The sequence below is a fragment of the Haliotis cracherodii genome, unplaced genomic scaffold, assembly GCF_022045235.1.
Source record: "Haliotis cracherodii isolate W230 unplaced genomic scaffold, xgHalCrac1.p SCAF_5, whole genome shotgun sequence".
NCBI classification, from domain to species: Eukaryota; Metazoa; Mollusca; class Gastropoda; order Lepetellida; family Haliotidae; genus Haliotis; species Haliotis cracherodii.
The window spans coordinates 6,987,294-7,000,061 of record NW_027266308.1 but is presented as its reverse complement, the minus strand read 5'-3'; the positions used below and the strand labels follow the sequence as shown (position 1 = coordinate 7,000,061).

Genomic DNA, 12,768 nt, shown 5'->3' with positions numbered 1-12,768 from the left:
CTTAACTCCCATACTTTAACATAGGCTTATAATAGTCTTAGAACTAAGATCGTTTAGTGCAAGTAGGCCCTGAATGCCTTTCAAAGACTTAAAGTCAAATAGTATTGGCAATTTCAAATTGGTCACTAAACATGCTAGGTCATATTTGGTGTGATTAAAATAATTTTAATTATTCTATAACAATGTCAATCTACCAGATGAAAGAAAAGTAAAATATTGTTTTATTTACAACTTAACAAAATTTGACATGCTCTCGCCTAGATGCATACCCTTTTATCTTTGATATTCATTGTTCACATTCACGCTGTAGTGAAGTACTGCTTCCCTTGAGCCGTCTCATATTTCAATGGGGTTACTTCTATTGCAAAAACAATGCAAATAATATCCTGGATCCCGTTCAACAAAGCCATCTCGGCATTACTACTATTGTAAGCCTATGTTAAAGTATGGGAGTTACGATCATCTTAGCGCTAAGATCACTATGTGCAAGTGGGCCCTGGATCTGCCACTGCAAGTCTTACAATGGTCACAAAAGATTGAACTGATATCAGTTGATAATCAAATGGAAAATGGCTAGTTTCAAACACTGCACAAAGAAGATCATCTTAGCACTACAATCGATTTGCGGAACGGGGCCCTGGTCATGTTAACATTCTACAGATGTAAATATCCTGACACTGATTGAATCGATAGCTCAATAGGACACCTTAAAAGTTGTCCTTATGGGTTGTATGCATGAAAATCATATCCAGTGTAAGTTTTATCATTGTTTTATGAAGTGTCCTTTAATTCCTGTACGCAACCATCATGTCCATTGCTTGTTCCTTTAGCTTGGCCTTGACATTGAGGAGCTTGAGGAGATTGAAGAGGATGCTGGTCTGGGAAATGGCGGCCTTGGTCGTCTGGCTGCTTGTTTCCTGGACTCGATGGCCACCCTAGGACTTGCTGCCTATGGCTATGGAATCCGCTATGACTACGGCATCTTCACACAGAAGATAAACGATGGGTGGCAGGTCAGTTAGACTTCTTTACAGAGTTCTGGGTCGTGTAGGGAGTCCAAGGAAGAATAGGCCCCCATTGTAACCAGTGTTAAGATGAGGATTGGGTGGTCACAATGTGTGATGTGGTTTGTGTGTCCACTTCCTGATGGCAGGGATTGTTGCTAACACTGGTTTGTTTCCATGATGTACTTTCAGGCTTCTGTGATAAAGCGGAATTCTCCTAACATTGAAATTCCCATACATTCCCATACATTGAAAAAGAAGCTGGGATATTTTACAATGTTTTTGTTAAGAGTCACTGTCTCTCGTCATATACTCAGACACTTCAGTCCTTGTGCAGGTACCCTGTCAGAATCCCCTGAATGTGGTTCTATCTTAGCTCCATCCCAGTAATGCTCCTGTGTAGGGTTTTGTTTGTTTGTTGTTTAACGCCGCACTCAGCAATATTCCAGCTATATGATGGCAGTCTGTAAATAATCAAGTCTGGACCAGACAATCCAGTGATTGACATCATGAGCATCGATCTACGCAATTGGGATACGATGCCATGCATCAACCACGTCAGCAAGCCTGACCAACCGATCCCGTTAGTCGAATCGTACGCCAAGCATAGTTGCCATTTACGGCAAGTCATTGGGTGCTGAAGACCTATTCCCAACCCAGATCTTCACAGGTCTCCAGCATGTGAGTGAATATGGTTTTACGCCGCTTTAAGCAATATTCCAGCAATATCACGGCAGGGGACACCAGAAATGGGCTTCACGCATTGTACCCATGTCGGGAATTGAACCTGGTTCTTCGGCGTGACGAGCGAACGCTTTAACCACTAGGCTACCCGACGGCCCCCTCCAGCATAGGTAGCCAACTGTGCATATAGGGCTTCACCACGATGGTTATCAAATGTGACCTGTTCAGTTTTGAGTTTTCTCCTCCATTAAAGACAAATATTAAAATTTGACAGTTATCATCATTATTAGGGAGGAGGGGATCAGCCTGGGGTGGGGGGTGGGGGGGGTATTGCGGGGCATTAAATGGAATTATGACATAACTACATTTCCCAAGGTCTAGGGAAGGGATCTTTGTGGGAAGGACATCTTTGTTTTAGCATAGGGAAATTGTTGAATAAAATTACACACCTTACATTTGGTGTTTATTGGTACTCAATTTGTGCAGAAATTGGAATAATATCGATGCTAATGGCAACTATGCTGCCATGTTTTGTTGCATTTAATGTTTTATCTATATAACCAGGTGAGCTACAGTGGCGTGATGCTGTTCATTTCAGTTGGAGGAGCCTGATGATTGGCTGCGCTATGGCAACCCATGGGAGAAAGCTCGCCCTGAGTACATGCTGCCTGTGAACTTCTACGGACGGGCTGAGGGTAGTTTGGCAGATGGCAAGTGGGTGGATTCACAGGTCAGTGACGGAGAAAACATTCACTGTTTATTCATTTCAACATATGCACTATACATGGTGTAGGGAAGGCTGATATTTTCAGAAAGAAAATTAAAGGGTTGGAAACAAACATTGTCCTATTTCAAACCAACACAGTTGCAACATACAATCAGACTCAAACATATCATGTATCAACAGAGAGCTATGAATCAAATGCTGAGAATAAAGGTAACCATTTTTTTATTAAAGTTACTTTTGTCATCCTTTTTTATAGCAATAAATTTCTCGATTGAATATATTGTGCCATTCTATGCAATCCGAAATATGTCTTTGACGGAATACTGTATTAATCTACAACTCTGGGAACAATAAAAACGTTTATAAAAAAATTTATAAAAATATATATATTTTTCAGAAAATCTGATTTTAGTGATTTTCAGTAAGTGATTTTTCAATATTTGAACGTGAGCAAGTCATTTTTTTAGATGTCTACTACTTAACATTTGCGATTTGCTGTGAAGAGTTGCGTCCCTTGGGCACGCCAGAAACCTATGATTGTGGGCTCGAATCCCGGTTCGTCCCGATTATGTTTCTGGGTTTGTCAGCACCATACCCATGCTCGTGGGTTTCACCGAAGTGGTAAACGTCTGAGACCTGCATCACTTCAGGCTTTCCTCCCACATAAGCTCACACGCCGTGATATAACTGGAATACTGTTAAAAGCGGCGTTAAACCTCACTCGCTCACTTAACATTTGTTAGGGATGATTAGATATGTTACATATGTTTAAATGTACACTTGACATATGATGAGAATCCTTTCATATGGAGTGGAGTAGTATAAATAAAGACAAACATGAGGTCATCAATTTTGTGTAGAATCATGGGCTTGCTCTTAATTAGATTTTCTCATTAGGGTAGAAACATTTGACATTGGCATTCATACCCGTGAAGATCCGGGTTAGAATAGGTCTTCAGCAACCCATGCTTGCCGTAAAAGGGGACTATGCTTGTCGTAAGAGGCGATTAACGGGATCGGGTGGTCAGGCTTTCTGACTTGGTTGAAGCATGTCATCAATCCCAAATGTGTCGACAGATGCTCATGATATCAATCACTGGATTGTCTGGTCCAGACACGATTATTTACAGACCGCCGTCAAATAGCTGGAATATTGCTGGTGAAACGAAGGGAAAGGCTTATCATCATGATCAGCCATCTGAACATTCCTGTGACCATATCTTTAAAATGTTGTTTCCATTAGCCCAAAATGGGCCCTAATACTACCGCATTGTTTGAAGAGGTCCAAGTTATGCTTTGCACTGTAAGTGGCTGAACCTGTGGTAAAGTACTCATGGAAATGAAAAAAAACTTTTGCTGGATTTGATAATCGACACAAAGCATAACGTAGATGTAAATACGAAATAACAAAACAACTGGAAAAGTACTAGTCTGGATTTGCTAGTTTTATCTCAGTGCTCAAAACAAAATGTGCTTTACAGGAGGTAATTTGTAGGCACTTTCAACATTCAAAAATAAAACTAAGTCCGAATTGACTTGGCAGAAACAGGCTATAGGCATTATGCAAATTAGCCTGATAAAAAAGTTATCAAAACAACAATAAATATAACAGCTATGTTTAAGTACATAATAATAATGACATGTAAGTTGTTTGAGAAGGGAATATGTTACTTTTACATTCTGATATTTTGACGATGATTCACTATCCGACAATGCCACTGACAAATCACTAACCACTGACAAATCACATGCACGTGGGTTTCAAGCACCTGTTTTCACCTGTCGTCAAGGTGTCATAGGTCATGGACATTCACCTTGATCTACTAACACCTGGTTAGGCTCAGTTTCACAATAGTCTGTTTTGTTCATATTTTTACACACTTTTACATGTTAAAAGACATAAAAACCTTTGATACGCTGTATTTGTGCCAAGGCCCAATTAGTAATGCAGGATAAGTATACAAATGTAAAAAATATTTAGATTTTACTAAAATTGAGTTGTTTGAATATTTATATATTTTGTATATTAACTGCATTTATTTAAAATCTGAGATCGAAAAAACAGGTTTTTATCGTTTCCATGAGTACTTTTAGGATGCAAGTTGCTGGTGTAACAAGTGAGGCTGTGTTTGCAGGTCGTGTTCGCCATGCCCTATGACAGCCCCATCCCTGGATACGGAAACAACACAGTCAACACACTCAGGCTATGGTCGGCAAAGGCACCCAACAGCTTCGATCTCAGATTTTGTAAGATTTCATTGTCTGTGCTTCAAATAAAACACTTGTTTTAAAGTTTGCATACAGTTATTGCAGGGGTGTTCAATTAGTTTGTCTGACTGGCTCAGCCCATGAAAATAAAGTGCCGGGCAAGTGGGAAAATATTTATTTAAATTTAGATTTATTTATTTATTTTATTTAATAATTAGGTATTTTAGCAGCACCATGTAAATGTTTTTTACTGGTCTGCCTGATTCAAGTATATCCAGTCACTTGACTTTCTGATTGGCATTTGTGTGGTGTCCCCCGCCCTGATATTGCTGGAATATTGCTTAAAGCGGCGTAAAACCGTACTCACTCACTCACTCTGACTGGCATTAAACAACATTCACTCACTTAATGCCTCAGTTGCTTCTGGGTGTGTTGTTCTGAGGGAATTACCTGTTAAATGTTACTGATAACCCTAGGAGTCCAAGAACTGCAAAACTTAGGTTTTGAGGAAACAGTTTGATAAACCTGTCTTTGTTTTTCAGTCAACAATGGCGCTTACATTGATGCTGTCTGTGACCGAAATCTGGCTGAGAATATTTCTCGTGTTCTGTACCCCAATGACAATGTGAGTCACTGTTTTGATTGTGAATATCTCGTGTGCATTAAACAACAAACGAAAACTTAAGCTTTTGTACAAATATGTAAATAATCACCCATAGAGCTTGTTTGCTTTTTGAGATTGAATGTTTTAGGTACTGATGTAGATGAAAATCACAAATATTCTTACTATCCATTATGGAATTCATGGCACTTATCAGGATCTACACCAGCATTCCATGTGCATGAAGAATGTAATCTGGAGAATATTGAATAGCAAAAGGAGTTGTTTAGTTCTTACACATGTGCGCCATAGTTTGTGACAAGACAATGAAGGACTGCTTTTACATGTTGTGCTTTCATGCTGTGTGGACAGCCTCCGTGGTCTAGCGGTAAAGCGTCCGCCCGGAGAGCGGAAGGTCAGCGGTTCAATCCCCGGCCACGTCATACCAAAAGACGTTAAAAGATGGTACTTGTTGTTACCCTGTCTGGCGCTCGGCATTAAGGGGCTTAAACGAGGTCTGGTCAGCTCGGAGTCAGTATACCGTGTCTGATGTTAAAGTGCGGCATGGTATCTCAGTGGGCTAGCACTATAAGTCGGCATCAGTCAGGACTAGTACAAGCAGCCATACACACACACACACACACATGCATTCAGGGGCGGTCGGGTAGCCTAGTGGTTAAGGTGTTCGCTCGTCACCCTGAAGACCCGGGTTCGATTCCCGACATGGGTACAATGTGTGAAGCCCATTTCTGGTGTCCCCCGCAGTGATATTGCTGGAATATTGCTAAAAGCGATGTAAAACCATATTCACTCACTCACTCACACATGCATTCAAGTCGCTATATAAGTGCAATAATCTTGGACGCGACGTTAAACCCCATTTCACCTCACCTCACCTCATGCAGTGTGTAGGCTATTCAAGTCATTAGACACTAGGTATTATCGGTATATCGGTATATTGCTGTGCACAGTTGCGTCCCTTAGGCACGCCAGAAACCTATGATTGAGGGTTCGAATTCCGGTTCACCCCGATTATGTTTCTAGATTTGTCAGCACCATACCCATGCTCGTGGGTGAAAGCGGTTAACGTCTGAGACCTGCATCACTTCAGGCTTTCCTCCCACATGAAGCTGACATGCCGTAATATAACTGGAATAATGTTAAAAGTGGCATAAACCCAACTCACTCACTCACTTGCCTTGGGAAGATGGAGCGACCTGTGGTCCTCAAGATTTACTGCTAGAGTATTTTAATCTAGGAACCCCCTACGTCTTTACTTCATCACAAAGACACCTTTTGTGATAACTTTCCAGCCCTTATTAATGTCACTATTCAAAGTAAATCATGTTTCTGGTATTTTGATCAGAGCTGTTAGCGTTTGTAAATGTGATTTCTGCACCAGGTGACATTTTGTTGATGGAGCGTACACGTGTTTATGTTGAAGGTGTTTGAGGGCAAGGAGCTGCGTCTGAAGCAAGAGTACTTCCTCGTCGCTGCCACTCTACAGGACATTGTACGCAGGTTCAAGTCTTCTAGGTTTGGTTGTAGAGACCCAGTCAGGACTTCCTTCGACACATTTCCAGACAAGGTCAGTGATATCACTGGTTTAACCATCCCCTAATGCCTCAATGCCTTGAAAATGTGAATTAGGAGTAAGTGCATTAAAAGGGCCTTGAATATGATAGAAATAGAGGTTTTGAAAATGCTGTCTGGTACTTTACTTTCTCTTTACCATGTTTTGAAAGGGTGCTGTATTTATTGATGATCTCTCACTAATTTTGTATTAGATTTGTCAACATGGATTTAGAGTTACCTCCCTTCCTCTCAGTTACATCAAGCTCCTTCCCAGCGCGTGACACCATCGTTACACTCTCGGTAACATCGCTGCCACCAGTCTGGGCGCGGCCTTTACAAGAATCTTGAAATTTGCCCTCTAACCTCAAATGTAGTAACGTTCATATTTTTGTTTATGTCTTTGGGAATGCCATCATATTTCATTTTGGAAAGGTTTACGACTGACCATGTTTTCCAGATTTATTAACTTTGTTGTTTTGATAATCAGATTGGTTCGAGATTGCAGACTAACGGAAAATCAACCAACGTCTCCCTAACATTCTGACTATATCAATAACACGATAGTTTTAATGAAACAGAAATTCAAATTGACAAACGAAGAAAGTAATTTAGCAGCGATAAGTGTATTCAGCATCTCGACAGTCGTCATTTGTTTGTAAACATAACGGTCAGTCGGTTGTGAGTTCAACTCCAAGCATGGTTGTGGCCACCTATTGACAGTCGGGAGTTTTGACTGGTGGCAGCGATAGTATAGAGAGCTCCGCGAACAGGCTATCGCTGTGAGGAGCTTGCAGTTACAAGAGGGAAACCTCATGCCCAGAAAACAGCAAGGCCAGCTGTTGTGTCTGATAAAGATTCTTTTGTTAACGTCAGCATTATGGTGCATTTTTGTCCTTTCAAACTGTAGTAAGAGAATTGAAATAAAATTGGGTCACTTAAACTTTGTATAAGTTTTTATAGAAATAACTCACTCATGGATGCCAGTGTATTATAACTACAACTCCCTCCGAATGTTGAGCTGGTTCATTCGTAACCAACTCGTGTTATTCCGGGACAAGCCCCTCTCATAGTCATTTTTGCAACCGAGTTCCGTCTTACCGCAAACGGGCATACCTAAAACAACTGTCAACTCGTTGCGTAATGGTTCCAATATTTTCCCATATATTATATATATTTCAGATGCAATTTATAGCAGATCTGGATATTTGGAATTATACAGTATGATTGAACACATTTAACTGTGTCTTGGGTATATTTTTAGATGCAAGACAAATCTAAAATCAAAAATTATTTCTGAGGGATTCTTTGATGAACAATCTTAAATGAAACGCACATTCTGATTGGTATGTCGTATTTTCGCACATAACATTCATCGATAGGGGGACGAGTCTTCTTGCAGGTTACGGAAAGGGGCGAGTGGTGACGAATGGAGCTGGTTGTGCTAGAACTATTCTTGAGTGAAAAATTTAAAAAAAATTGAATATCTCAATTCTCATATATCTGTCATATTAAATAATATTTTGATAGATTTTCATCACCCTGACTCACTTCCTCATGAAGAAGTCAACAAAATTACTTCCTGCCTCATGAAAAATTTGATGTGGCCTAATCTATGATGTATTACCAGCGTTCGAAATACCTGCCTGTCCGACCGTCCGAGACGGGTTGATTTCAACTCAGGCTGTCAGATTTTCAAATCCACCTGTCCGACGGTCGGGTTATATTTCATAGGTGAAAATATTCTAAACATTTCCCGATGATAATCATTAATTCACATGTAAAGATGAATGATAAAATGTAACTAAACAGAAAACCCGTTAGCTATTGGACAACCTAACATTTAGCGATGCGCTTATGCTACAAGCAATCAGTTTTCATATTTTTAATTAAATTATCCTGAGAAACATATGATTATAGTGGGCAGGCAGGTTTTGGCAAGTATTTCAGCTAGCTAGTCCTGTGGTCCAATCTCATTGAAATCAGATCTTAGTTTTCGCTAGTCGCTACCGCTAAACAAAGATTTGAGGACATCCCATTACGGGTCACGTCAGACTGACCTTGCTCGAACTTTGACCGACCTTAAGAAGGACTGACAAGAAGTCGACATTAGCCAATCAGAAGGCAGCTTTCTCGTGCTTTACACACTAATTTCAAATTGGCGACTACGCCTTGAAACATATTTTGACAAATTGTCGATTAATCTGATTTTAATGAGATTGTCCTGTGGTCAGGCTGAATTTTTTCGGAGTTTCATACCCTGATATTACCTCTTTGAATTTGCTAGACTTTATGACTGGCTTTCTGCTACAGGTGGCTATCCAACTGAACGACACTCATCCATCTATGGCGATCCCAGAACTCATGAGAATACTGGTTGACATTGAGAGAGTTCCCTGGGAGAAGGTAAACTGACTTGTATTTCATGTTATTGTTTCAAGGAAGGACATTTTTGGAAATTCTGTGATTTTTTTCAATCTTTATATTTTTGTCTTGCCGTGAATACCTGTCTCATTCAGCCATGTCTCACTCTTGGTTTGTTTGCAGAATCTTTTTAGGAAATCCGAATCAACTTTTGAAGTTTGTTTATCATCCAAAACTGGCTCCCACGGGAGATATCGCTTGGATTAGATCAAGCAATATCTACACTGTAGATATCGCTGCAATGAAATGACATCACAATGCTTTGCAGACCATTGTGACATCACTGGTTACCATGACGTCACAATCAAATGACATCACTAATGGCTCTGCTACTGAAGCTGTTAGCAGTACTTTTTACACTGAAGTCACTGCTAATTACTGTCTAAAAATTGAAAAAGTTGGAAGAATGATGTTGGATGATAAATAAGATCTCACCCTCATGTCTTTTGATATCAAATATATCAACACTTGTTGATAAAAGTGGCAAAAATCCTCGGCAAGCCGGGTGAGATTCTCTATTTGTTTGTTTGTTTGTTGTTTAACGCCACACTCAGCAATATGCTATCAATATGAAAGCGGTCTGTAAATATTTGAGTCTGGACCAGACAATCCAGAGATTGACATCATGAGCATCGATCCAAGCAATTGGGATACGATGACATGCATCAACCAAGTCATCGAGCCTGACCACCCGATCCCTTTAGTCGCCTCTTACGACAAGCATAGTCGCCTTTCACAGCAAGCATGGGCTGCTGAAGACCTATTCTACCCCGGATCTTCACGGGTCACTTTTGAAGGGACCTGAATTGTTGAAGACATGCATGGTTAAGTGGTGGTGTGTGAATCACTACTTAAAGACTTACAGTTTTCATGTGTTCAGCATGTTCATTTCAGTATATCTGAGGATGTATTTATCGACTGCGTAATACGCTCAAACTGGCATTATATATGAGCACTGGAGGGCCAATACAGGTTTAGTGGGCCAATAAGGATTTGAGCGGGCCAGTGTGGGATCTGAGCGGGCCAGTACGGCTTTTCCACGTGATCGCATTCCTTGCATTGCATTCACAAGGTGTTGCCTCGGGCCTATATGACTGATCTTTGACCAAGGCCTATATGACTGATCTTTGACCAAGGCCTATATGCCTGATCTTTGACCAAGGCCAATATGACTGATCTTTGACCAAGGCCAATGTGACTGATCTTTGACCAAGGCAAGAGAGTTAACTGACCATAAAAGTCCAGTTTCACCCCTTGCTGAACTAGGCTGGTATTATGGAGTCACATTTTGGCTGGATTAACAAGCCTATGCATAGTCCAATCAAAATCGTGCACTGAAATCAAAATCTGGTTTGTCAACTGTCATGCAGATTTTGGTCGATTGCAGGATTTGCAAAGCATGTGCAATGCCAACTCGTCAACAGATATTTTCCAAATCTTTTTATGTTTTTAATCAAGGTGCTCACGTAATTTGATGGACTTTGCGATGTAAGACCCGTTTTATCACAATATAGATCTTGATTATCGACCAGATCTTCTTGACTGGGCACCGCCATTTTGTTTGAAGCAAATGCATGTGATACGAGAGGTGGAATCTGATTGGTCCATAGGAGAGGCATAGAAGGGACATAACTTAGACTGGGCAATCAAAGTATTGGAGTAAGGCTTAATGGAATGAGCCATTTTTGCTTTTTCAAACTAGTATGTAACCAAATAAACATTTGTGTACCATCAACCTGGGAGAGGGCCTCCCTACTTAAACAAGCACACAAACTCCTATTGCCGCCATGACAATAACACGAGATGTGCAGTAAAGCAGTGTGCTTGTAAAGGGAAGTAACTGCATGTTATATTAGATCACATTTCTTTTAAGTATCAGGATTCATTTTATCAATTTTTAAAAATGGAAATAAAAAGAAAACATGCAGCAGACTTTATGGTGATGTTGGCTGAGAACAAGACTATTTTTTTTAGCCTAATTGTTTCAATTGTAATGAGATGGTTAAAGACTGCTTTGATGTTTTATGATTGACTGAATGTAACAAGATGCAATAGAAACACACAGGTTATTAAAGCCAGTATTTGCCCCTCCCTGCAGGCGTGGGAGATCACTGTAAGAGCATGTGCCTACACCAACCACACTGTGCTGCCCGAGGCCCTGGAGCGCTGGCCGACCTCTCTCCTCAGCAACGTCCTGCCCAGACACCTGCAGATCATGTATGAGATCAACCATCGCTTCCTGCAGGTAGGTTTATAACTCCTTCTTTTGGTTCCTCAACCATCCAATGTTTTATTTCTCCATTCAGAAGGGGCACGGGTGGCCCAGTCATCCAAGGCGCCTCGATTTACATACCCTGTACCTAAAAATATCTATAGGAACATATTATATGCATAGATTTCTTTAAAGACAACACTCTTATAATATTTAATTTGACAGTTATGTGGTTCATTGTTGCATTTGAGCAGATACTAGTACCTGGATATTAATAATTAGCAAACCATGTCAAATAATTTATGTTGTTAATTTTTCACTGAATATCACAAATAATAAATCAACTGCTGACATGTTATTGTATTCGTGATTTAATATTCGTATTCGTTACCCTATATTCATGGAGGCGGTTGGGTAGCCTAGTGGTTAAAGCGTTCGCTCGTCACGCCAAAGACCCGGGTTCCATTCCCGACATGGGTACAATGTGTGAAGCCCATTTCTGGTGTCCCCCGCCGTGATATTGCTGGAATATTGCTAAAAGCGGCGTAAAACCATACTCACTCACCTATATTCATGATACGAATCATATTCACATCATAGTGTATTCGTTGCAGCCCTAATATAAACATAAAATGCTTTTTGTCATACGTTTTATTTTTCAAATTGGATGAAATTCTTGTAATTAGTTTATTGTGGCCAAGCTGAAATACTTGAAACATGATTAAAGCCAACGCCCACTCACTGTCCACAGGAGGTCAAAAAGAAGTGGCCAGGTGACGAAGATCGTGTCCGTCGCATGTCCATGGTAGAGGAGCACGGAGAACAGAAGATCAACATGGCCCATCTGGCCATTGTGGGGTCTCATGCTGTCAACGGGGTGGCTGCTATACACTCTGAGATCATCAAGAGAGAAACGTGAGGCTTGGAAAGAAAAACATGTTTCTCGGGCATTTTGCAGACCTTTGTAGCTGTTTATCATATATATTACCTTGTGTCTTTAGTGTTAACAGTTTGAAACTTGTTAAGCCATTTATAACAAACAGAGCAGAGTTGCGTCCCTGGGGCATGCCAAAAACCTATGATTGTGGGTTCGAATACCGGTTCGCCCCGATTATGTTTCTAGGTTTGTCAGCACCATACCGTGCTCGTGGGTTTCACCGAAGTGGTAAACATCTGAGACCTGCATCACTTTGGGCTTTGGGCTTTGAGCATGTTGAGAAAGAAAAAAAGGAGCTCAACTCAGTCTCTACTTTTGATTTCAATAAAAAATAGTTAAAAATCCATCCTCCTTCATGATCACGATCAATTTAAAATGAAATAGTGCCCCACTCCAATC

The 12,768-nt window shown here is 40.5% G+C and overlaps 1 protein-coding gene across 1 annotated transcript in view; it reads left to right on the top strand.

Moving 5' to 3' along the window:
* Positions 1 to 12,768, top strand: part of LOC139444419 (glycogen phosphorylase, muscle form-like) — a 39,343-nt gene that overhangs the window by 14,617 nt on the left and 11,958 nt on the right. Inside the window, exons 3-10 of the mRNA XM_071225390.1 lie at positions 831 to 1,013; positions 2,287 to 2,418; positions 4,551 to 4,662; positions 5,166 to 5,248; positions 6,669 to 6,812; positions 9,110 to 9,202; positions 11,319 to 11,465; positions 12,184 to 12,347. Of these exons, the coding sequence (XP_071081491.1) occupies positions 831 to 1,013; positions 2,287 to 2,418; positions 4,551 to 4,662; positions 5,166 to 5,248; positions 6,669 to 6,812; positions 9,110 to 9,202; positions 11,319 to 11,465; positions 12,184 to 12,347 (1,058 nt within the window). The remainder of the gene's footprint in view (positions 1 to 830; positions 1,014 to 2,286; positions 2,419 to 4,550; positions 4,663 to 5,165; positions 5,249 to 6,668; positions 6,813 to 9,109; positions 9,203 to 11,318; positions 11,466 to 12,183; positions 12,348 to 12,768) is intronic.